The sequence below is a fragment of the Chaetodon auriga genome, chromosome 22 (genome assembly GCF_051107435.1).
Source record: "Chaetodon auriga isolate fChaAug3 chromosome 22, fChaAug3.hap1, whole genome shotgun sequence".
Lineage (NCBI taxonomy): Eukaryota > Metazoa > Chordata > Actinopteri > Chaetodontiformes > Chaetodontidae > Chaetodon > Chaetodon auriga.
The window spans coordinates 15,062,416-15,088,509 of record NC_135095.1 but is presented as its reverse complement, the minus strand read 5'-3'; the positions used below and the strand labels follow the sequence as shown (position 1 = coordinate 15,088,509).

Here is a 26,094-nt window from a genome sequence, read left to right as displayed (position 1 = left end):
GGAGGTCTCTGATAACTGATTCGGCATGCGGCGAGGGAGAGATCTTCAGTGTAATTGACAGGTATGAAGTGCATAAACAGATGGGAAAGCGTTCAGGCTTCCCCTGGGAGTGCTGCACCGCATTCATTTTTTCCAAGTAAATTGCTTGATGTATTCATCAAGCCAGACCTCTCAGCACCTCTCTTGGGTTTGAAAACACACACGTTTTCCACAGACGGTAGCTGCCTGTGATCACTGACACAAACTTTTACATTTGTTTTGTTCATTTTCTACCAGTTCTCCCCATGATTTCTGTCCGTGTAAACGGGATATGATCAAGCCTCAACATGGGCATATGCGTGTTATGTCTCTCAATCTGTCTCTGGCGTCCTGGGCTCACTTCCCCACTTGTTTAAATGCTGTGCTGTTTTTCCCACTAGGTGTTTTGGCCTGCTTCCACAAGCAAGATAGAGGAATGCCAAATGGCAGGAAAGGACCCTACGGTAAGACCCCTCGTCTTGGATTTCTTGCGGCCTTGTAGAGTTCAACCAAAAGATCATAACAAATACCGCAAATGACAGATAATTGAGATACAGTTATGAACACATATCAGCCCATGAAGCTGCTAGTGGCTGTTCAAGCTTCAAAGTGTAATGGATTACTTATTTTTCATCTTTAAGACCACATAAACACATATTCTAGTGCAGGTTTTAGCATAGTTTTATATCTTCTTCCTCATATGTGCAAAAGGCTTTTTTCACACTTAAATGTTCTCTTGAAAGCAAAACTACGTAACTTGAAAGAAATGACAACATATTCTTCCTTTTATCAGACTGAGAAGTTGAATTCATAGCAATTAAATGCATCATTGTTCATTTGAATACTTTCAGGGTTTTTTGCTTTTCCAGCCTTACTTGGTCTGGTATGACCAGTAGCTTATGGTGGCTAACGCTAGCTAGCCTCAGGGTGAATATTGCTGTATAAATACCCATGATTGTCATTTGAGTAGCTACTTGTGCAATTCGGCCAAGTGGCATAAAATCTGTCCACTTCCAAGAATAAGAACACTGATGAAAGTAAACACAGTTTGCACAGTTTGTGTACAATCAGATAAAACTCAGTCCAGGATAAATGTTTCCCACTGACAAGTACTGTCGTAGCAAATAGCCTCCAATTCATCTTATAACACGTGGTGGACAAAAACCAGCTAACATCTATCGCTACCTGCCCAGCGAAGAGACTGCTATTGTCCCAACTGTCTTAAACCCCCTATGTCTACCACAACTTGAACTATAATATGTAGACTAAAGGTTTTTTCAGCTGTTCCCAGATCTGTTCCTCCAAGTGGGTCTCCAGCGGAACTGTGCATGCCGCCTCCTGGGATTTCCTTCTCCCATCTGTGAGTTGTGTCAGGTCCAACCACATGTGCGGCAGGGAGCAGATGTCTATGGGGTCACCGACTGGCCCGGAGTCCTCCTGGCATCTGCGCAGTTTGTCAGGACGCGAGCGAGGCGTGGGAGGATCGAGGGCCACGGAGCGCTGTAGAAAAATAAACCAGAATCAAAGCTCGCAAATGGGACGCGGCTCATTGACGCAGAGATTTCATAACCCGGCCTGATTCTGAGCAGCACTTGTTAGCTGCAACAAGATTTAATGAAGACATACAGTAGGACTCAGAGGGCTGATTCCTCCTCCGCCTCTGTTTTCCCTCTAATTGGGTTGTTCTAGAAGGAGTGCATGCACAGTTGCCTATAGATACCGCACTGCAGAGTACAGGGGAATACAGAGAGAAAGTTTTTAAAGACCTCCCAAGCAACTTTTTATATAAATTGAAACCCTAATTCTCCAAGTAAAAGTACAAGTTACCATAAAAAGCATCGCACGCCGACCAGCGCTGCCTGTCTGTCCTACATTCTGCAGCATCTCTCCATCCCCTGACAGCAGCTGGAGTAACAGAGCCAGGGTGTCGTACAACACGCCGCTGCAGAGAAAGAGAAGAAGCTGTTTCCAGTCACTGAGTGATTTGTGCTGCTCTGAGTCACAGACAGGCTCCCACAAATATTTGGGCGAGCCATCTCAGTGTGGAGCCACTCAATGGCCCCCTTCTTCCTCCTGCCATCCCCCAGTTTTTACATGCAGCTTCTCCTACAAATTTCAGTTTCTCTTTCTTACTATTTTTCCCACTTTGTCACTTTTTCCGACTCCTCTTTTTTTTTTTTTTTTTTTAACCACAGTATATTTCATTTTCTCTCTTCCATAATGCTGCTCTCCTTACTCATGGGTTTCTTCATAAGCCCCCATCCCTCTGTTATGGTTATCCTCCCCTTCTGTCTATATTAAGTTCCTCTTCTCTGATAGAATCTGTGGTGAAGAGGGGCTTGCGCCAGAGGGTGGCATCGAAGGAGAACTATAGACCGACCAGGTTGAGTAAGCCTGTTTGTTGCTATCTTAAAAGCCCTCACTTTAAACTCAACATGATCACCACTTGAACTTGAGGCCATGAGGGCGGGCGCTGTTTATCTGCACAGTTGCAAAGGCTGCATGTGTGTGTGGAGAGGAAGCGACATGTGCTGTATATGAGGCTCTGTGAAAGCTGACAGATATGGCTGCAGACATGGTGGGTGAGTGAGGGTTGAAGGAGGGTGCAATGAGATAAACGGGCAATAAAAGTGAGAGCGACAGAGATAAGGTGGAACGGGATAAATAACAGAAATGGGTGTGTGACGGTGAAAATTCTGTTGTTGTGCGTCGACAGCTCTCGGTGGAGTTGAGCACCGACCGTGAGCTGCAGCAGCTGCCATTCCTGCAGCCACGGCCAAGTTCCTGACGGCTCCCTGGATACGTTCGCCTCTCCTCCCCACTTCTTTCCTCTCCCTCTTCCTTTCTCCGCTCGTTTTCTGCAAGCTCAGGCTTAATTAGCCACAAAGTCCAGCACTCCCGCTGCTGCCGTTCGGGTTTGGGAAGTGAAAGCAGAGATGGAGGGAGATCAGTAATCTGCCTTACCTAGATATATCACATGTACCACTGACGCTCTTTTTTCCACCGGCCTTAATACCAGACCAGTGAGCTCTGGGGTTGTTTGATCGTGTAGCATGTCATTGTATAACCGTCATAGCAAGTGAGATAAGTTTGAATTACTCCCTCATATGGAATAGGACACCTCAGCAGAGATACACAAGTTCTGTTCTGGCTGTACACCAGGAAATAGACTTTATCCTCTGTTAGTGTATTGTGTCAGAGCAGAGATTGAAAGAAAACATGAAAACAGAAATCATTTTTTACAGCGTTGCATCGGATTGGAGGAGTGTTGTGCTTCATTTTCTAATTTTATAATAAAAAAAGGTTAAATAGCATTATGCAACAATGTTAAAGTTAGCTAACATTAGCCATCATATGCTACTGGTCATACCAGACCGAGACAGTGTATTGAATTGATCAATGGTGCATTTTATTGCCTGTGAATTCAATTTTCCATTTGGAATCAGAACAATGTGTCATTTCTTCTCTCAAAAACTGCTTTAAAAAGCTACTCATAACAATAAACTGTAGGTTTAACAGTCCGCTGGAATCAATCTGAGTGACGTCTGAACTCTTTACATGTCTCTTTGTTAACTGTATTTTCCAGCACGGCTGTGGGAACTTCATCCGGGTGGTGCAGCCTTATAACAGAACTCATCTGTTCATGTGTGGCAGCGGAGCGTACAGTCCTGTCTGTGTGTACATCAACAGGGGCCGCAGACCAGAGGTGGGAACCCGCTGACAGACTCACTTCACTAAGTACACAAAACTCATGATGGTGTAAACCATGTTTTGGGGACGCCGGCCTGGTGGTAAACACAGCCAATACTATAACTGCTGAGACGTCAGAGGCCAAAACTGTCCGCATGTTCAGGAGATTATTCACTCCAGTCGGCCATTAAATCACTTGAGGATGCACTGCAGGCTGCACTCACAACGCTAACATCGCAAAAGAAGAACGTTAAGTGCCTCTAATCATAAATTTTAAGTGTTTATACTTAATGTGTGGACATAGTATTATTAAATCTAAAATAATGTGAAGGGGGTTTGGTGATGGAACATTCTGTAAAGCGAAAAATAATGAGTAAAATAAGAACATGCCGTGGTCCCTCTGCGGTTACTTCAAAAATAAACCGAATGACATTAACTTAATTGAGTTGATGTCATCCTATTGCTCACTTGGGGCAGTAATTCACTACTCTCTTCCTCTTCATTACTCCCGAGAAACACTGTTAATGTTGACTGTTAAGGTCGCCTTGAGTGCAATGAGTGAGGGAGGAACACAGACCAGAGCAGTGTGGTCGGGGTAGCTTGGTGGCTAAGACGCCGTTAGCATGCATGACCAGGAAGACGGGTAGGATAAACTGTGGGCTGATAAGATGATAAGAAGCAGGTGAGCAGACTGGGAGCGGTAGTGAGCTGATGGCAGACAGGTGTGTATGATGAGCAGAGTTGGGAGCACTGGGAGCACAGGGAAGGGGAAACACGGGGAAACAGAGGGAAATATTCTGGATAGTGGGTAAACTGCCACCCAGAGCAAGTAAACAAACAATTTTTCTCTGTGAGAGAGATGACGTGATCAGAAAAATGCCTTGAGGGATGTTATTTATTTCAATTTAATCAGATTTTATTGAATAACATCAAGGTTCAAAACAAAATCTAACATGTTTTGATTGATAGCCGCAATATAATTTTTCGACACCACTCTCTACTGGAAGGAAAACGCCATTAATGTCATTTAGAGTCAATAAGTACTGGACAGGTATGAAGTGGATGACACCCAGAGCATTTGAAACCTCCATGATCTTTCACTGAAGTTAAATCCATGTGCAGCATCAGATAGCCATTTTTTTCTGGCGATAGCATATCCTTTGAGTGGTCTACGGCGAATTAGCAAGCATCGCCATGTGGTTAAAAAAAAAAAATGTGACAGAATCCTCAAAACGGTATGTGGGCAAAGTTCTTATGTACTCCGTTTGATGGCACATGAGAGGAGATGCTGAGGATAAGAGGGAGAAAATGGAGCTGTAGTGTCGTGGATGGAGTGCGCTCTCATGTCCGGCCACACAGCTCCGTAAGTGAGAGCAGGGAAGCCCTCCAGGAGAAAAGTGCTCACTGAGAGAACGGCATTGAGCCACAGACGGGCAACTGCTGCCAAACACTAATAAGCAGAGCGAGAGAGCTCCCGACCAGGCTCTTTCCGCACTGTGGTGCCTTTTGTCATTTGGGGGTTTTTGTTTGAAAGGCGGACTGCTCTGTTTGCAACTTCTGAGCTCAAACATGTCAGTGTCTGAAGAAAAGGGATCTGTTAAGTATAACAAGCTGCAGCGGTGGGAGGTTGACAGCGAGCTCAGAGTGGACCTTTGCCCTGAGAGCGCGCCCCAGACTATTACGGTGCTTTGAAACCCGATAGGATGGCTGCAACAGACGTTATTATTATTTATTTACATGTGTGTGTTTTTGTGTCTCATTTTTCTAAAGTGCTGCTCAGATGCACAGTGAATTACACACTGCAATAAATGTCCGTCTTACGGAGTTAATTGGTCTTTTATGTAGCCTGTAAATCTTTAAAGGGTGTGATAACTCGTTTTCAGATAAGGATGACCTGCAGAAACATTGAGCAATACAAACAGATGTTTTTGTAAGAAAGTTATTTTAAAGATCCCCTCCAGACATTTTTAAAGCATTTAAATCATTTTAAAGTCGAGCAGTTTGTAAACTGTGAATCCGCAGTTTTACAGCCTGATGCAAGACATTTTTAAGTGTGTGTGCTGGAGGTTTCAAGGTCCCACGTCACACTTGCATAAGTTGTATCAACTGCCACTGGCTTCCAAAACTGCAGGTATGTGTGATGTCACAGTGTACACAACTTTGTCTGAGACTTAGGGTGAGCACACGGTGAAGGCCAAAGATGAAGTGACAATAAACAGAACACATTTTTGAGTGGACGGAGGCTTTCATGATCCATTGCAGCATCAGGAATTCCTTGTTAAAACGGATCCTTTTTGCACGGTAGAGGTTAATGACAGAACCCACCATATGGATTCAGTCCACCTCCACAACTTCTTGGCAAACAGATTTTCCTGGAAAAAATAATTTTCGGATGGCGTCGCTCTCATCCCATTCAATTAAACTGCATCACCACTGTGGGTCAGATCTAAATAGAACAGGACAGGAAGCTCGACCATTTACCCAGGTTACTGTAAAAGGCGCTTGGACCGTCCAGACCGCCGGCGGGGGGGTTGGATCTTGGCAGCCTTTCCACCTGGAGATGGAGAGATGGCTATCCAACACATTAGCAGGGAAATTCCTCCTTTCCTCCTGAATGGAATGTTCTTTTTACTGTCCCACATGGGCAGTTAAGGTAGACCGGGCCGGGATCGTTTCTGTGCCTCCTTAAAAGCAAAAATGGAGGGAAGCGCGTGCAGGGCTACCTTGTGGGACATTTGGTACGCTCATACATGCAGTTTTATTGTAGCAGAGGCCGCTAGACGGAATCATATAAACCTGTCTCCAAATTCTCTGACTTCCTCTTCTCTCTTTGACAGGAACAAGTATTTCACATTGACTCGAGGACCGAATCTGGAAAGGGGAGGTGCTCCTTCAACCCTCAAGTCAATACAGTCTCCATCATGCTCAGTAGGTGCCTCCTACCTCTACCTTCACGATTTCCCTGTTTTCAAATAAAAAAGTTAAGTTAATAATACGACACTATATCTATGAACTCTACCATATATATACCAGACTTTGGATGACGTAAGACATCAGCAGAGTGTGCAGGAGCTGTCTCAATGACTCAATAGGCAGTGAAAAATCAAAGAAAACCTTTTTATCAACATTTATACATACAGGGCTGTTACATGCCACAGTCAGTAGGCCTAAAACACAACATGTCCAACTAATGGAGCCTTCAAATGTCAGTCAGCTATTTTAAAAGATATACTGCAGCAGCAACAGTATCAGTATGATTATTTAAATTTCTCTGCACAAAAACTGAGCTCCATTCGAGGCTAATGCAGTGCTCCTTCAGGTCAGGCCATACCCTCCCCTCTCTCCCCTTTGATCTGTGATTGGCTGAGGGGTGTTGGGTTGCTGTTGACACGACTAAGGGCGACACATTGCACCCTCAGCTCTGCTTTCTGACACCTGAGCATGGCCATGTCAGCAACAGCTTTGCCAGCCAGGGAGGGCCTTCAGAGATGCCAGGGAGGGGAGGGCGGGATTACATGAAGGAGTGGAAAGGACGGTGCTCTGCCAGATAGAGTCGAGGTCAAAGGCAAAGCTGTGGAAGCAGAGATGTGGCACTCTGGGCCTCAAAGGGCAATCACAGGCAGCGCCTGGGCTCGATAAAATCTGCACTTCGTATTCCCCATCGTCATGTTTTGGACACTCTGAGTGCTGTCGACACTCGCTATTTAGCAAGCCAGCTTGGACGCAGGCCACATACCCCTTATCCTCTACTAACTTGCCCCATATCCTTCGAAACACATGGTCTGGAACTGATAGAGGATTAAGTGAGAGTAAAGGAATGATAAAAAGCATGAAGCAGCTATGCAGAGCCTCTTCTTGGGAGCAGGACACACACATACTGTATTATTTATCAGCCTTAAAATGAATGTTGGTGTATTTTATCCACATTATCTTCACTGTCTGAGGCTCTCTCAGTATTTTCTTGGTTTCTAGAGCAGTTGTAGAGGGTCTTTTTTTCTGAGCTTGACAGGACATGTGAGCGTATTGCTGATTTATTGTGTGTCTGTGTGTGTGTGTCCTCTAGACCAGGAGCTGTTCTCAGGCATGTACATTGACTTCATGGGGACAGATGCTGCCATCTTCAGGAGCCTGACCAAGAGAAATGCAGTGAGGACAGACCAGCACAACTCGAAGTGGCTTAGCGGTGAGCTCACAAAGATTGTGAATGTATATGTATTGATTAATTTATACAATGCTTTTTTTTTCTTTTATTTATTGCTGTAAATTAAGTCTCCATGCATTCCTTTATTTCCCTCAGAGCCAATCTTCATTGACGCCCACCTGATACCAGACGGAACTGACCCCAATGACGCCAAATTGTATTTCTTCTTCCGCGAGAGGCTCACAGACAACAGCGGAAACACTAAAAATATCCACACCATGGTGGCCAGAGTGTGTCCAGTGAGTGTCTCTGTGTGTGTTTAACTAAATGTGTTTTGTGGTTTGGTGTTGCTAAGTGCAGCTTTTGTTTGCAGAATGACATCGGAGGGCAGCGGAGCCTGGTGAACAAATGGACGACCTTCCTTAAAGCCAGGATGGTGTGCTCAGTTCTGGAGGAAGATGGCACCGAAACTCACTTTGACGAACTGGGTAAGGAAAATGAGGGAAAAGCCGTTTTTATATTTCCTTTATTTGCTGAGTGACTTTCAAGCTCCATCTTATTGTCATGCTCCATGAAACAAATTTAAAACAAACTTTGGATTTTAGAAAATCGGCCAGAAACCGTCCTAATTCATGAACGCTCGCTATTTTTGTTCTGAGGTTTCCAGCGATCGCTTTCTCCATAAACAATCCATGAACTTCCCTTGTTTTGTCTGGATTCAGGCTGTAGCCTTTTATCGATTTTCATAACAACGGTTCTGTTGTTCTTGGTTACCTTGCATTCATTCATGAGCATATTATTCCAGCCCTTTCTTAGCTTTGAACTCCACAAACATCAGCACACAGCGTTTAAGACCTGCTTTTCCATTTAGTCCATCAAACCAGTCCATCTGTCAGCACGTGCCGTTATTAATTCATCACTTTTTGGCAATCTCACCTGCAGGATGAGGAGATATGGCATATTGGGAATTTGTTAAAGGTGTTACACGTGTGCATTTTTCTCTGCGTGCACATGTGTGTTTTCCCTTTCAGAAAGTATGTTTTTGCTGGAAACCGATCAGCCCAAGGGCCTGTTGGTGTTTGGAGTCTTTACATCCACAAGGTAAGGCCGGCGGCGATGGAGCCAACTGTAACATTCCTGCAGGCCTCTGTGGTCACGTTAATCACTGGGACGGGGTGACTGTCAAAGGGCATCTTACGTCATGTCACCTAACAGCTATATTGGTGTTTGTACCCTATGACGACAAGCAGCATTGCATTATTTCTAAAATGCATCGATGCAGAATATGTACTGTGTTATATGTATTTTTGTTCCACAAGCACATCGAAACAGTTTCATTAACAGTCGGTAGTGACAGTCGGCAAGGTTGCGTGGCAAATTTGGAGGTTTAAAGAAACCGACCCCTGATCCGTCTGTTCTGATGTCTAATTGAGTTTGTCTGGTTAACCTACACTGACACTGCTGCAGGCCCTCCATCCACTTGTTACCTCAGGATCAGAGAAAGGCCACAGTAGTGTATCCTGGCTCAAAGAACACACCCAAACCAAACATTGAGGCCCTTGAGGTCTCCCGACTCAATGTTTTTCCTATCTCCACACTGTGTCTCTACTCTGCACAATACGCGTCTGTTCCCCTTTTCAACAAAGCGCCTTTTATGTGCTAAGCAGTGTGGTTTTAAATGGCTAAGCCAAACCACATCAGATCAGTGAGGGGGAAATAGGTGAGCTGACATCCAGACTGCATCACACACCCATCAAAACAGAGATCTGGAGAATATTTTAGCTGGGTGGGTTTCCAGTTGTAGAGTTCCCACTGTTGTGTTTCATTAAAATATGCATCTCATTTCCTCAGCTCCGTCTTTAAAGGCTCAGCGGTGTGTGTGTACAACATGGCCGACATCCTCACCGTCTTCAACGGGCCCTTCGCTCACAGAGAGGGGCCCAACTTTCAGTGGGTGGCCTTCCAGGGGCGCATCCCTTATCCACGGCCCGGAACTGTGAGTTCATTTCTAGGCCAATCTCTCATTCATTCATTGGTTATTTCAGTGCATGATTCTAAAACAAAATTACATATGAAATATTCATCTTAACCTGGGAAGAAAAGTCTTGTAGTACCAGCCTCCTTCTTGAAAAATGGATAAATAACATCAAAGATTTAACAACCTTTCGCTAAAGAAGGAATAACAACACAGCCAAAGAGTATTTACACACAGAGGCCCGAATATGGACCCTTGTGGGACTCCATATTTAACCTCCATACATTCAAATCACTTATCAGCAACTTACTACTATGTATTCACTGTCCCACCATATTCTTTCATTTCTACAGCTTCGTCTGAAGGATAAAAGCTGTGGATTGAGATTTGAGACACTCTTTTAACACAATGCACTCATTTCTTTCTCTACTCGTTTCTCCAGTGTCCCGGTGGAGCTTTCACACCTGACATCCAGACAACAAAGGAGTTCCCAGATGAGGTGGTGACCTTCGTTCGGAACCATCCGGTCATGTTCAACCCCATCTACCCGGTGGGGAGGAGACCTCTGGTGGTTCGGACCAACGCTGACTACAAATACACATCAGTGGCAGTGGACCAGGTTATCGCTGCCGACGGCAACTACCAGGTGCTCTTCCTGGGTACAGGTATGAATGTAGATCTGTTCTTATGGCCAGTTACATTTGTGTTGTATGTGAAGGTCATGTTAAAACATTAACTAAACTAGAAGTAGCTTGGTGCGTGTCTAGTACTTACTGAAGGGATTTAAACCTCATTTGATGAAGAGAATCAGCAGTCTTTCATTTCATTTGTTCAAAAACAGGTAAGACTGCATTGAAAAATGGAAATTATTTCACCAAACCAGTGGATATTTTTCCACTTTCTCTTCTACACAAATCACCAGAAAGCTCATGTGCACAGATGAGGAGATGCAGATGGATCTAAACCTTTTCCAAGCAATGTAGAAAAACTGTAAAATTTGTCATTCAGACTTTAAATCTTTCTTTTTTTTTTCTTGAAGGAAGTCAACATTTTTGTAGGTAGGAAGAAAAATAAATGCTAAAAATGAACTGCAGGAACAGAGATCACTTCAAGCCAGATAAGAAGAAGAAGAGATAATAATTTAATGCTGGATTAAAATTAGAGGAAAGTTTTCTTCAGTGTAAGTGAGTTTAACCTCACTGACGCTGCATTTTATCATGAGCATTAGAACCCGATACTGGATTTTTGAGACTGATACTGTATAAAGTGTAAAGAATCCGATAAAATAAATTCTCTTTTCAACTTAAACAAACATTTTTTTTTTTCATTAGGATGCTTTAAACAGAAGAACTGTGACCAAAATATGTACAAAGCAGGATTTTTACAGTTATAAAAGAACAAATCTTGGCAGTTTTCCTACTACACTTTCTTGTTACTCATCAGCTGATATTTATGCAAATCTGTTATGAGCTCCTATTGGCTGGTCTGATTTATCAGTCTGTCTCTGGTGAGCATGTTTTGGTGCGGCTCCACACAATTATACAACCAGGCAGGTCAGTTAGAAGCAATTTGCAGTGAAAGGATGGAATATAGCAATAACACAGTCCCCTTATCATGTGAGTCATCAGCGAGGTAAACGATAAGTTGAGTGGAGTCCAATTGCCACAGCTGGTTATCACATAGATAGCGGGGAGGTTAACACACTGTGGGTGTGTTGGCAGGTTTGAGAACACAGGCGGTGTGACACGCCATTTAGATTATAATCATCATCTTTATGCCACAAACACATCACAGACAATGCTGCAAGCAAGGTCCTCTTTAAGAGAAGACTCCTCTGGTTTCATTTCATTGAATTGAGTGAAAGAACACGCATGTGGTTGAGATCTCAGCCATGTTTATTTTGATCAGATGTCAGTCTTTATATCCACCTTCCCCAAAGAGCTCATGTTTTCTGCTCAGCTCGTTCATCTGTTTGTCAGCAGGATTACAGAAAAACTTCTGTCCTGATTTTCATAAAACTTGGTGGAAGGGCGCAACATGGGTCAAGGAAAAACTCATTACATTTTGGAGCTGATCCAAATCATGTGGCAGCTACACAACACTACGAGATAAGGATTTGGCCTCAGTGGAAGAAATGTCATACATGTTAAAACGCAGTACTAAAGTTCAGGAGTGACAAAACATACTGTAGAAATCTGATGACTCCATATCACAGTCCACATTCACTGGGACCAGTAATCATCATGGAGCACTCGGCTATATTTTGACATAATTCTAATACTTTTAGAAATATGTTCAGACATATATAATGGTTGCGTTTGCAGATTTGCATATCACAGAAGAGTTTTTACCTGCCTGACACATGAAAGTGCATTATCTCACCTCAAGGACAGACGGATTTTATGACTGTTGTTTCTTCTCTTATAACACAGTGCTTTAACACAATAATATGCATGTGTGCACGCACAATTATGAATGCATTGGTGTCCACATGTTTGCATTCAGCGGGCCGCCGTGGGACTCTCTCTCACAGCTGCTCGTGTTTATCAGGCAGCCTCTCCACTCCGTCTCCTGCCCGGTTTCTTGAAGAAAAGCCAGCGCTGTCTGTCCGTATCTGAGCCCGAAAATGCTGCTTTGTCTGAAGGATGAGGGAGACGCTCTTATCAGGCATTTCCAGGAGCCGTTACTGTTACTCCCCCTCTCCTGCCTTGCTGCTCCAACTCCCAGGACAAAACAGCCGTATTGATGATGAGAGCGTTGCATTTTGCCCTTTCCGTGGCCCTTGTCCTCCCCTGTGCGGGCTTAAGAGCTTCCATTCCCACTCCTGCCGCAGTTGGTTTTGCTGTGGAAGCTGGCCATGGCTATCATGCCTAATTCAAAAGCAAACACGGGCAAAGGAAAACAGACTCAGAGTTTATTTTTTTCCACCAGCGGTTGTATTCTTGTTTGACTGACGGCACACATGTCCGGGCACAGCCGTATCTGTTTCACACGGTTGTTACATGTGTGTGTGCGGTTACAGCTCGTGACGTGTCTGCTTTCTGCCCCCAGACAAAGGTACGGTGCAGAAGGTGATTGTGCTGCCAAGCAATCATTCCCTGCATGAAGATCTGATCCTGGAGGAGCTGGAAGTGTTTAAGGTCAGCTGTCTGTTTTCTCTTTTATTCCACTTTCATCCTTTTTCTCTCCCAAAATCAAAGGCGGGGGGGAGGAGGAGGGCGAGCTTGGCCACAGCACAAAGGCCGGGGGGGGGGGGCAGACAGACAAAAGAAGGGTGGCATTCAGGAGATGGATGTTCTGCAGTGTAATGCAGCGTGGAGTGATGGGAAACATGCTTACATACTGCAACAGTTGCCCCGAGTGAACCTTTGCACATGCTGTTTTGTCTTAGCTTAAATCGCTGTAAGTGTGATCAACCTGTGATCAGACATAAAGACCAGGGCTGCTTTGTTCTTATTCACTGGGGAGATTTATTTGCAAAAGACAGAATATATTTATTTTGGAAAGTTAAAGACATCTGGAAGGAAGCTGATCTAGTTGGCGACCGTCTCTGCCATGACTATGTTTTGTATTAAAGAAAAGTTTGATAAGCTGTACGTCCATTTTTAAAGGAACACTTTGAAATTAAATACATTTATTCGCTTTCTTTCCAAGACTTGGAAGAGACACCAGTCTAATGTGTGTAAATAAGAAGCTACCAGGAGCAGTTTGTTAGCCTAGCATACATCACCCCCCACACATGAGGAGCTGGAAGGTGGTGTCCCTGTGTTTCCACTCTTTGTGCTAAGCTAAGCTAACAGACTCTCAAGAAAGCAAATAAGTTTATTTCCCCAAAAGTGTTTGTAACTCTCTAAACATTTGATAGAAATGACTCTCAAAAACGTCTAAAAGCTCTGAACTTGGTCCCCGTATGTGCTGTTTTTCAGAATCAAGCTCCTGTTACAAACTTGAGAATATCCTCCAAAAAAGTAAGTGCCTTTCCAACTCTGCTTTCCTCACATATTAACTGCAGTTTTATTGTTTAAATGTGTTCTTCATTGTCTGTGGCTACTAGGTAATGCATGAACAGAAATCTCCTGTGCATAATGAGCCTTCCAAAGGCAAGGAAATAATAAGCCATAATTTTTTCGCCGCTCTGACTCATTTTCCTGTCAGCCGGCCACTTATTAAGACAAACAGGGCGGCTGACATTTGAACTGTTTACTTTGCAGCAACAGCTGTACGTCAGCTCGGAGTTCGGGGTCTCGCAGGTCTCCCTGCACCGTTGTCACGCTTACGGCTCGGCTTGCGCCGACTGCTGCCTCGCCAGAGATCCCTACTGCGCCTGGGACGGACTCAGCTGCTCCCGCTTCTATCCCACCGGCAAAAGGTGCACAAAGGTCTACAGTTTTAGGGCCCATAACTGCGGTTTTGGGCCAGTATTCAGTATCTGTAAATTTCATGCAAAGAAGTATTTGGTGTCCAAAAGGATTCTTCGGCTGGCAGCGTAGAAAAAAACAAGCTTTTAAACCCCAGAACAGATTTTTCAGCATTAATAAGTGCTGACAGGTGTTGATTAAGGAGCCCATTCATGGAGGCAGCTATTCATAACCCTCCCAACTGTTAGATAAACATTAGCATAGTGCAGATTATTGTATAGAATACAGTATTTCTGGTCACTTGCACTCAATTTATTCAAATTTCCCACGAGAATCTAATGAGGTTTTGGGCCTCCAATAGACAACCACAGCAGGATTCATCAGCTATACAACAAATCTGAAATCAGTCAGTGTACCAAGGCCCTCATATTGAATATATTGACAAGAACAGAGAAGAGCTGCCGGCAACTTTTGACAACAAACTGATCAAAACCGGAACCCTTCAGCTCAGACTTCAGTGGAAGCCATGTCACTGGTTCTGCGTTTGTTGCTTCCCTCCCTCCGTCTAGACATAACACAGACACAGAGGTATGAGCGACACCTCGCCTCTGAACCGATACCTCTCTGGGCTCTTTAAGAACCAGCTGCCTGTCTCTTGAAGTTCCGGTCAGACGCAGGTCAGGTTGAGTTTGGTCGCGGAACAAAAGCGCAGCGCCTGTTTTTCCTGCAGAAAATGTGTCTGAAACGTGTCAGCTGTTTACGTGCTCTTTTCCTCAAGCTGTTATATACGAGTGTGCACTGCTGAGCGGAATAACAGTCAGATTTTCCTCTATTGTTTTGGCACTGCCTGCCCCCTTCCACAGTTTCAGTATGAGATGATCATTTTCCCTCTATTTACTCAGCTATTGTGTATTTAAATGTGTTTTTTCCTTGTTTTTAGGAGAAGCAGACGGCAGGACATTATGCATGGAAATCCGCTCACTCAATGCAGAGGATTCAATCTGAAGGGTAATTAAAGCTGCCCCAGTCAATGTTTTTATGCTGTGAAATGATCAAATGACTGTGGAGTGTGAAAGGTGTTGCTCATAGGACATTTTCACCCAACTTTGCATTGTCCCCTGCAGCTTGGCGTCTTAGCTAATTGGCAGTTAACAGTCATCAGCATCACAACAGTAGGCAGCTGTTTTTAGCAAAAAAAAAGCTCAGATAAAAACCCACTAAACGCCTCCTGCCCAGCACCACAGAGCAGACGAAATTAGCAAGTAGCTGTGAAGACAAGCAGCTAGCAGCTCTAAAGCCAGACATTTCTCTAATGAGATAGTGGAAACCAAAACAGAGTCAAAATGAGAGCAAATACTCAACTTGAATCACGTCTCCAAATGAATGCTGCAAAAACTAAAAAAAAAAATCAATAAAATCTGGGAAATATTGCTTAAAATATTCATAATTATCTGCCAACAGAACAGGAAAATTTCACTTACCAAGCTTTTTAAAACAGGTAAAAATAATCTCAAAGAAACCAGTTATCTCAGAAGTGCTGCAGCCAGACTGAAAACAGGAGAAGCTCAGATTTATAATTCATCCTACTTAGATTTCGCATTCTGCAGTGAAGTAATGCAGCTTTTAATATTTACCAAACACGTGTATTTGTGAAGCAACTTGTCCGACATCCTTCCACAACAGATTCACATTCACAGAGACAAATTTACTGTCTTTGCAAAACGATTAGAAGGAACAAATGATTGCAGCTGTTTACACCGAAGCTGCAGCTGCGACTGTTGCCTCTCCGGGGGAGTCTGTGCTCGTTTGTGAGTCCAGGTACGCAACAACATCCTTCACGAAAATTCGCACACTCGACTGGCAGGGTGCAGTTTAATGAGAGGAGAGGACTTGCTCCCCTGAGTGCTCCATTTCCATGAATAGTTTACGTCTCTAAATTAAGACAAGCTTGGGGAACCAACCATATGGCCATTACCACTAATTAGTCAGAACCCTGTCATACATCCAGCTGAGTGATGGACCATTTAGCTGCAACAAAAACGACACGGTAAATGAGACGAGACCGAGCTGGACCGACGCATTCGAGGTTGTTTTGTTTGTCTGTAGAGGCTGATGAAGTCTGGGTGGAGTTTGGTTGTGCTGCAGGTGTCGGACTAAGCTTTGTGTCAACATTTCAGTCTCACTGTTGGGACTTGAGGCAGATTTGAGTCCATCTGTGGGGTTTATGTCTGTCAGCAAGTGACGTCTGAGGTGACTCCAGTGATTGCGTGTGTGTGTGTGTGTGTGTGTGTGTGTGTGTGTGTGTGTGTGTGTGTGTGTGTGTGTGTGTGTGCGACAGCCTACAGAAATGCAGTGGAGATGACGCAGTACAGCGTGAAAAACAACACCACCTTCCTGGAGTGTCTTCCCAAGTCTCCCCAGGCCTCCATTCGCTGGCTTATTCAGAGGGACAATGACAGGAGGAAAGAGGTCAGTCCGACATTTAGAGAGTTCAGAGTTCAGGATCACAGCCGGCCCTCGCTCGCATGCGACAAGACGAAACAGGGCCTGAAAATCCCTGAGAGATAGAACCGATTAGATGACAGTTTTCTGATTTATGGGGAGCTGCTCTTCAGTTTTGCTCGCACAGTTAAATATTACTTCAAACATGTCATGCGATCATGAGTCCACACGATAAGGATTTGCCTTCTCAAACACCTGTGGAACGACACAGTGCAGCGGAGCATCCTAACGAGCAGCGATAATGATCAAACATGATAGAGACCTTTGGCTAATGGCTTGATGCTCGGGCAGGGAAAGATTTTACAAATATTTGACAACCCTTTAACCCTTCGAAAGGCTGTGAAAGATTAAATAAAGCTCGGCGCCGGGAGAGTGCCTGCTTGATAAAGAAAAGTCTTTTATGGATTTGGCTCTGGCCTCTCTGGAGTAGACTCAGAGTAATGGTCGTTTTATAGCCATTTCCCCATGAGAGTAGAAGTTGGCCTTAAAATAAATCACTTTACTTTTATGGTGTGTAATCATTGGAGTCTTTTCCAAACTCAGGCCTGGCCGGTCTTAAAGTAGTTGGTGGAAAAGGATTAAACAGTGTTGTGTTAAGGATGTAAGCGTGACTTTAGTCTCATTATTCTGAATTGAAGGCACGTGAACTTCTTTCAGCACCTCCGCTTTGACTGTCTTTTTGACTTCTTTTAGTCATTTTTTTCTGATCATGGCTTCAGTTTTGAGGAGCTGTCATGTCGCCCATCTGCATCCAGAACACACATTAAGTGACCTCTTTAATCTGCATTTAGTGCTCATGTTTTCCCTTTGATTTCTCATCTGTCTGTGCTCTAGTTACTGTATAGATAGACTGATATATATTTATTTTTAAATGGGGTTGTGACAACCCAACCACAGGTGAAGCTGAGTGACCGTGTCCTCTCCACGGAGCACGGCCTCCTCATCCGCTCCGTCCAGCTCTCCGACCAGGGCCTTTACTACTGCCTGACCACGGAGAACAGCTTCAAACGCACCGTCGCTAAGATCCGCCTGCGGGTGCTGAGCGAGGCCATGGTGAGCATGCTGACGGACAAACAGCAGTCCCCGTGGGCCTGGGCCAGCTCGTTGCACCCTAAGGTCCTGTTGGCAGCCTTCAGTCCTGCAGAGAGCCTGGCCGTGCAGCAGTACTGCAAAGAGAGGAAGGAGCTCCAGAACCTGCAGCAGAGGCAGCAGCAGCAGCCGCCTCCGCCGCCTGGACCTCTCAGGGGGGACCTGGCCAAACTGAAGCCCCTGCTGGACCGGAGGAAGAGCCGCAACCGCCGCAATCACCTCCCGGAGGTCTGACACGGGGGTCAGGCTGCGGCAGAGACTGACACGCACACCTTCCTCTGTTTCTATACCCAGATCCTCATTTTTCCAACCCTCATCTCAAACTGCAGAGCTGCACTGTGGACGTACAGTAGAACGAGGAGGTGGGTGCGGGGAGTTGTTTTTCAGCAATATCTCTCTTTCTTGCATGAGGCACTGTGACCAGATGGCTGTGACATACACTAATACACACTCACAGGCACCCACGAACCATTCATCACAAACTGAAGGGGCCCTGTTGTGAGTGCTGCTCATAAACTGTGGTCTCAGGTGATATTGCTTTCGATAATACACCATGAGATGCAGCTGTGATCTTATCATATTCTAGATATTAGAGGGGAAATTGGACTGGTCGGATACGAGCTCTGAATGTGGTCGTCCACAATAGAGGAGGTCATTTGAAATCACGGTAGTAAATAGAGGTGATTGAAAAGGGACAAAAAGGGAGACAGGTGCATGTTGGACAGTAGCCGTGTTTCCATCCAGGTGTCGAGCGGATTTGAAGCAAACTTTGGAAAACTGGTTCGGAGCGAATCATCTGGGCTATGCAAAGTTTAGTTTCGTCAAACCTCGGAGGTACGGCCTACGTTATGCATCAAATTTTGCCGTTTCCGTCTGCTTTTCCCAACGCGATACTTCAAAATGCACATAAAACACGTTGATGGAAACACGGCTGGTGAGTGACCTCGATAAGTTTAACACGAGTATTTTATTAGATCCTGCTCACATGTCTATATTTACTTTAAACTAACAAGATTGTTTCTGTTCAGTGAAATGACATGAAGGGTAATAAAAAGTCCACCTTTTTCTCCTCACGTGTTGATAGACAATAGCTCCCGTAGAAAGCGTTATATTACAATGAATTGAGTTTAAAGGCCAAACAGTAAAGAATAGAATTTGTCTGTGTGAGCTGCAAACATCTTACATGATCTCTCCTGTATTTATTCCTATTACTCAGACGTACGTCATGTAAGAGAGTGTGCCTCACTGTAAATCAGCTGCATATCATATCATACGTCTCTCGTTTCCAGCACAGAAGCATGTTTGTAGAAGTCCATGAGTAACGTAGAAGTGTCTTAATCCGTGCCTGGATTAGATTTGAGTAACCAAATTGGCAGAGACGCACATTTTAGCAAAACCAGGAGATATGGAGTTTACATTATACAGTACAGTCGATGCTGAGACGTGACAGTATCCTTCTCTGGATCCACATTTTCCACGCTGTCCATGACAAAGTGGACATACATTTAATTCAGTTATTAGTGAGGTATTTGACGTTTGTGAATAGACTTTTTTTTTTTCCAGAAGCGTAGTTAATGTAGATAGATTATTGTTGCTTGTGTACAGAGTATTTTGTGTCCATTTCATCCTTTTAATTTAATGTGGTGCCCAGTTTAGTGAAAATGTGTTTTCATTGTGTATATAGTTTCATCGTATTTCACCAACTATGACTGTATCTGCAAATTGCAGAGATATACTACGGTACTATTTTCATTTTGAGAAAAGACTTTCGAGCTGTACTTTCAATCATGCAGATCTCTGCTCCACGTTTAATAAAACTGTGCGACCAGCATCGCGTCAGCTTCAACTCAGTGTAATTTCCGTGTTATGAAACGTGTATTTCTATTTATTAATGTCGTGATAGCCTGAATAAATCTGTTCAGATGAACCTCAGTTTTGCAGAAAGATCATGGATTTTATTGAATTAGTATAATTTTTCAAAATGTGAACTTTCTCCCTCTGTTATTGAGCAATACATCCTCCCTCTGTCTGTGTAATCGACTCCACAGTGGGGCACATCATGCTACTGTATGAAGTATTTTGGACCGGGGGGGGGGTGTAGACCAGTTCTGAACAACCCATCACTAGGAATAAGACACCCAATGAAAAACTCCTTTTCAGCTTTTATTCATCTGGAAGGCATTATTTCAGCGTAGGATATGAACATTTGCTTAAGATTAGATTCATGTACATTTCCTTTATAGGATGTTAAGCAAACTCGTCTCTCCTCTGCGCAGATTGATGCCCTGACAGCTAAGAGGAGTCTCCATCTGATCTCCCTCTAATCCCTGATTGATTTAACGTTACAGTGTTTGCGATTAAAACAATACGTGGCAAAGGAATTCAGCTCTTGAGCTTCAGTCACAGTATTCCCCCTCCCCCAGTAACAAAGGAGGTGTGACATAAATAACACTGAGATTACAAAGTGCAAGTCTACGTATATCAAAAGATATGATTTCCCATAGCAGCTGGAATGCACTGCGCACAGCAGACACCTCTGCATGATTCATTCACGCGATCTTGTTTTGGCTATTTCTCCTCACCACGCAGTAGCCAATGAGACACAGGGCGAAGATGGACACGCCTACGCCCAGCAGCACCTTCTGGGCTAAATCCAACGCCTCGATACGGGAGAAGAGCTCCTTCTTGAACATGTCTGCTGTTGCCTCATCCATCGAAGCCATCTGGTTACATTGATGGAGGCAGAGAATGAGAGCGTGTCATAATCATGCATCCCAAGCAAACAGACTGTTTACACTTTGCTACTGCAGGGCTCCATCTTACCTCATTCACCCAAACAAGAGGGAATATGGTATAATTCTTGACTTTGTTTAACACCCTGCGGGGAAAGAACTCATTAGTTGGCATTCAGTGCATGGTGTTGTCTCAAGCATCCCTTTTTTTATGCCTTCATTTGACAGTAGAGGTACAGACAGGAAATGCAGGTGCAACAAAGCTGAACAGCGAGAATTTCACTGCTGATTTTCTTTCATTCTGGGACATACACATGCCGCAAGTTACATAAGAAGATTAATATCATTCACATCTGGGCGGAAAATTTGAAGCCACAGCCAACAGCTGGTTAGCTTAGCTTAGCATAAAGACTGGAAACGGCTGGCTTTTTTCATTGATGAACAAAATTTGCCTCTTTAATAGGTAAAAGTATAATCTGTACAAATAAAACAAAAATACAAAGCAAGTTAGCTTAGCGGTTAGTTTAGCAGTCCAATAAAACTGAAAAAATGTTTTGAAAAGAACTATTTTTTTTTACAACTTTTTTTCTATGAACTAAAGAAACAAGATATAACATGTTAATCAGTGAGTTTTGGAGGCGTTAGATGGCAGATTATGTCACTTCTGAGCAGAGCCAGGGTACCGGTTCCCCCCTGCTCTCAGTCTTTATGCTAAGCTAAGCTAACCAGCTTTACATTTACCATGCAAACACAAGAGTGGTCTCAATTTTCTTGTCTAACTCTCATCAAGAAAGTAAATAAGCATATTTCCCAGAAAAAAGGTGAAGCACAACTTACGTGATCTCTTCTGATGATGTGTACATCATATTCACTTGAAGTCTCTTGGCAAATCTCAAGGTGAACCCGGTCGTCTGACAGAAAAAAATACCACAAAAACTCAGCATCAGAGTTGCTGCCCCTAAAAAGTCAAACATCACAAAAGTAAAACTTCACTAGCTCTTACAGGTTCCACATCCAGGAAGGTGGAATGTTTCTCCTCGCTGGGATCGAGACCCAGCACGTCCTCCCGCAGAAACTGACTGCCATGAAGGAAGTGGGGCAGAGAGATGTAGACAGGTTTGCCTGTTCAGGTGGCAAAGAAGCAAAGACATTTCGAAATTAAGATGAAACAGCTGAGGAAAGTTCTGGGGTGCACTAACATCCTCTTGATTCTGGAATACAATGGCAAACCTTGACAGGAGGTGACGTCCATTACTCCACCCATAGTGAAGTTCCTGAAGACCTTCTCATCTCTGCAGAAACAGTAGTTGTCTGGGTTGATCACAGCAGCAGCCAGGGTTTTTGGGCTCAGGCCGAAGCGGTATACTTCAATCCCTAACAGATCGTGGCTCCCTGTGTAATCAGCTGACACAGACCTGAAGACAAAGCAACACAATGTTTAGTTCAAAAGTCTTCCAGCAACTGCCCCTCATGTACCCAGTAATCTATGGCACTATATCCAGAAAATAATGCCAGTGCACGACCATAGTTTTGCTATTGGAAGGCTCTGACCTCTAGTGGTTACTGAGAGGAGAGTCCACGGACACCGGCCCACTTAATGTGAGAAACACCGCTCTCACAAAATAACACACCTGCAGATGTCTGATGAGAAGAAATAGAGGGGCTTCGTCTTGTCCACAAAGGGAGCGAATGATGAGGCGTCTGAGAAATACGGGCGGAGAAATCAGGTCAGAGAGGAGGCTCGTGTGCATTTAGAGGTGCAGATGTGAATTATAAGAAGGGGGTTCAGAAAAAGACGTCATGAGCCACACCTGTCCCGTTGATCGTGTCACAGTACTTGTCGCCCCAGAAATTTAAACTCCTGTTGGTCAAAATTACATTTATTAGCCTGATGCATGATTTGATTTAGCATCCTAAAATATCACAATGAAGGACAAACACTTCACTTTATCCGTGATCAGACTCACCCCTCACCCTGGTACTTGTCAATCATTCCCACTTTAGAGATGTCGTCCTTTCCAGTGAAGATTGTGTAGTTGCCATCAAAGGTACCATTGTACTAGGAGAAATACATTTTATTTAATAAGCTGATAAGATTATCGTCACAGGGCCTTCAGTCTCTTCCCTGCTGCCACTGCTTTCACCTATTCACCTGCTCAGCCAGTACTCACTTACACCTGTCCACTCGCCTGCTCCTCATTCCCAATCAGCCCAGTATTTAAGATGCTCTCACACACTCATTGCCACGTTGTTCTTTGCGTCCATGTGAGACTCTCCAGCTTTCGACATTGGCCTGATGTCTTAGTGCCAAACCTGCCTGCCTGTGGCTGTCTGTTGTCCTGCTCCCTGGTAAATCCCTCAGCCTTCTGTCTCTGATGAAGAGTTTTGTCGGTTCTTTGTCATTTGTTTGATCATTGGATGTTTGCTTCGCCAAACGTGTCAAGAGACTTTGAATCCACCTTAACTGAGTGATATTCATCTGTTCATTGGATGCCGAGCAGAGTCTAATATACTGAGAGACTTTACATTGAAGCTAGACTGTGGACAGAATCATGGCTCGTCCATTCTGTATTAAAATCAACATCAGAAATCTGCAGTACTGTGTTTGGGTCTGAAACACACCCATTATAATTATGTACTTTACTGAGTACATCCTGTGTGTCTATTATGTCTAAATGCAAGGCCATAATATCTGTTTACTCACAGGTGAAAACAGGCCAATTTCCAGAAGTTTGCCGATTTTGTAACCCCACAGCAATTCCTTGACTGTACGGCGCTGGAAGAGGGAGGAGCTGCTTGCTTTTAGTATCTTTTCCAGGATTTTGTGTGGCAACGTTGACAAAGTTCCCTGGGGAGAAAAAAAAAAGAAACGGGATTATAAATTAGAAACGGGAACAGTATTGTTCCTCACGATACACATGCAGAACTGCTGTGCACACAGCTGCTGTGCTATAAGGATAAAAGATAAGGAAAATAAACTTCTTTTACGACTGTTATACTACACAAGTACTTATAAATACACTCTTGTTGGAAATGCTAACACTCGTCGTTTGAGCCTTATCAAGATTTGAAAACATACATTGTACCCATAAACAAACACTGACAGTATTTAATTATGACCTCCCAAGTGTTTCCAGACACAGAAGAAGGCAATTATCATATTTTAACCCATGTTACAAAGCTTCAGCTTTCAGCAAACATGCTATAAAAGAAGTGTGTATGTGCATGTGTGTGTGCTCTCTCTGATGATCCAAGACTATACTCTGCTACACACTATATTTATTCAGTGCTTTTTTTGGGGGGGGGGCATCACCCTCACATTACACACATACTGTTGAATAAATAGACTTGAAGCGTAAAAGAAGACTTCAGGACGAGATTACGTCTGAGAGACACTGAGCCGGTGCATTTCCATCGCTGGTGTTTAGGAATTATTCCAGCAAGCAACATGAACATCCAAAAGATTTTTTAGATAAACTTCAGTTTAACATGAAATCATTTCAAACTCTTGTCTGTAAATTCCCACAAAAATTAGCCCTTTGCATTAGCTGCTGTGGCTGACTTCTGGGACATTTGCCTGCTAACCAAGCTAGAAATCATCCTGCTGCATTACCTATGGTGCCTGACTGCACACTGCCTGACAGGAAACTTTCCAGCTAACCAAGCTAGCCACCGGGAACTCAGATATAGTCTCAATACTGTTATAGTTCCAATCACTACAAACTTAACTTGGCCCAACCAAACTTCATTTTTATTCTGAGTCCTTCTCAAACAGCTATTCTTGGTGTGGTGCACTGATTCCCAACCTGGGGCTCCATGGGCCAAAATAAATCTGATGGAGTCCAAGATGATTAACAGGCTAGGATGCCGGAAAATCAACAGTAAAAATCAATTATTCTGCTCAGCGAAGTGTCTGTTGTACCAATTATTCTCTAATCCTTGCTTCACTCGTGAAATCCTGCATAGTTTTTAACTCTACGAAAAAAAAATGATTCAAAGGAACAACCTGGGATCTGTGGTTAAACTCACAGCTCACAAACAGCGTGTCACAGGGTCACAAGCCATGAAAGGTTGGCAACCACCACTAAAGTGAGGGGTTGCAGACCAAAGCACAGGGCAGCACAGCTTGAATTGGCAGAGCTTTTCTTGGCTTTGGAGCAGAGGTACGGTCACTATTAACAGTAGAGCTGAGTCAAGTCAGAAATCACCACACAGCGGGGTGATGCTCACTTACAACTAGAAACAGGTTGAGGGTGGTGATATTGTCATCCTCTGATCCCTTTGACAAGGATGGCTCAAAGATGGCGCCCAGAGGCAGCTGGTAGGTGATAGTGTGATCCGGGTGGGGTACGATGTTGTCTTTGGGAAGATACCGAACCCTGAAGGAGGAGAGAGTCTTAGTTAGATGTTTACTTTTGTTTGACACGAGGTCATCAGATAAATGTGATGAATGCTCTGAAGCCTGTCATCAAAATCATATAAAAGAGGTAAGTGAATCAGCCTTACCTGTACGTGTAAGGTCCTTTTTCCTTTACCACAGGTACTGACCCATCTATAACTTCCTCTGGGTTTTGTACGTCAAAGAAAAAGAACTCCCTGTACATCGCGGCCCCCGTGGACACCCAGTTGTCATAAGCTGTCGTTCCATTCTCAATGACGGCTTCCTAAACCCAGCAGAAACACAGACAGTCTATTTATAACATGCCTCAAGACTGCCAGCAGGCCAGCTACCCCGCTGATACATGAAATGGATGCTCTGGTAGAAAAAATGTCTAAACCGGTTCAGTTTTTCTCTACAATGCCAAGAAAAAAGAAATCACAGATGCTGATCCTCTGATGGATGAAAACAAGGCACTTGGCTTCCTGCACAGCCTCTTGTTGAAGCAGCTCTCCCACATTCGCGCCTCTCGTTTCTCCTGATTCACCTTGATCTCCCTACACACTCACATTTGCACCCTCTGTCCCTCCTTGTCCTCCAGCCCAAAGGTGAAACTGAGCACCGTACCTTCTTCACTGTGTCTTCAACGATGCTGTTCCCCACCGGGATAAGGATGCCTCCCAGGATGGCTACCAACGCCCCAAACACAGCTCCGGCTATCAGCCCGCACCTTCTGTTACAGCAGCCCATGGTGGTGTGCGTTTCCCTCTGTCCAACCGAATGTCTGTCTGTCTGAACGCCTGCCTGGCAGCCTGCTCTCCTTCTGTCTCTGTGTTTGTGGTGTGTGTGTGTGTGTGTGCGCGCTCGTGTGTGCAGCTTGTGTGTGTTTGTGTCCTGGCAGCAGCAGCACAGGCAGGCTGTACCACGCGAGGAGCTGAGGCCAGGTAAAGGTGCAGATTTCTCTGGGAGGTGTCGGGGGACCTCCTCTAAATGAAGTTATATAATGAAAGGAAAGGTTTAAGGTTCGACTGACAGACGTCTCCCCAAGTATCAGTCAGCACTATTTGTCCAAGAGATAACAGGTACAATAGACGGAGGAGAAAGGTTGAAAGAGGAGGAGGGAAGTAGTTCATGAAAGTTCATTTCTGATCCCACAGTCAAGCCATTTTGTTATATTCTAATAACAGTTCGATGAAGCCAGCTGCGCTCTG

General features: G+C 44.2%; 2 protein-coding genes across 2 annotated transcripts in view; one reads left to right on the top strand and one right to left on the bottom strand.

The window, feature by feature from the left end:
• Window positions 1–19,704, top strand: part of sema3c (sema domain, immunoglobulin domain (Ig), short basic domain, secreted, (semaphorin) 3C) — a 36,460-nt gene extending 16,756 nt beyond the window's left edge. The window contains exons 4-18 of the mRNA XM_076722286.1: window positions 420–482; window positions 3,605–3,724; window positions 6,546–6,636; window positions 7,772–7,891; window positions 8,006–8,148; window positions 8,223–8,337; window positions 8,881–8,950; window positions 9,701–9,845; window positions 10,267–10,489; window positions 12,876–12,964; window positions 13,751–13,792; window positions 14,036–14,193; window positions 15,123–15,190; window positions 16,521–16,651; window positions 17,582–19,704. Of these exons, the coding sequence (XP_076578401.1) occupies window positions 420–482; window positions 3,605–3,724; window positions 6,546–6,636; window positions 7,772–7,891; window positions 8,006–8,148; window positions 8,223–8,337; window positions 8,881–8,950; window positions 9,701–9,845; window positions 10,267–10,489; window positions 12,876–12,964; window positions 13,751–13,792; window positions 14,036–14,193; window positions 15,123–15,190; window positions 16,521–16,651; window positions 17,582–18,007 (2,004 nt within the window). The 3' untranslated portion in view covers window positions 18,008–19,704. The remainder of the gene's footprint in view (window positions 1–419; window positions 483–3,604; window positions 3,725–6,545; window positions 6,637–7,771; window positions 7,892–8,005; window positions 8,149–8,222; window positions 8,338–8,880; window positions 8,951–9,700; window positions 9,846–10,266; window positions 10,490–12,875; window positions 12,965–13,750; window positions 13,793–14,035; window positions 14,194–15,122; window positions 15,191–16,520; window positions 16,652–17,581) is intronic.
• Window positions 19,705–19,710: 6 nt separating this feature from the next.
• Window positions 19,711–25,717, bottom strand: cd36 (CD36 molecule (CD36 blood group)). The gene is made up of 12 exons (XM_076722285.1): window positions 25,511–25,717; window positions 25,012–25,169; window positions 24,740–24,884; window positions 23,210–23,353; window positions 22,473–22,564; window positions 22,317–22,366; window positions 22,137–22,206; window positions 21,736–21,920; window positions 21,509–21,627; window positions 21,343–21,416; window positions 20,597–20,651; window positions 19,711–20,496 (listed from the first exon to the last, which is right to left on the bottom strand). The coding sequence occupies exons 1-12, from the start codon at window positions 25,631–25,633 to the stop codon at window positions 20,323–20,325; spliced, it is 1,389 nt and encodes a 462-aa protein (XP_076578400.1). The 5' UTR covers window positions 25,634–25,717; the 3' UTR covers window positions 19,711–20,322.
• Between the last annotated feature and the right edge of the window lie 377 nt (window positions 25,718–26,094).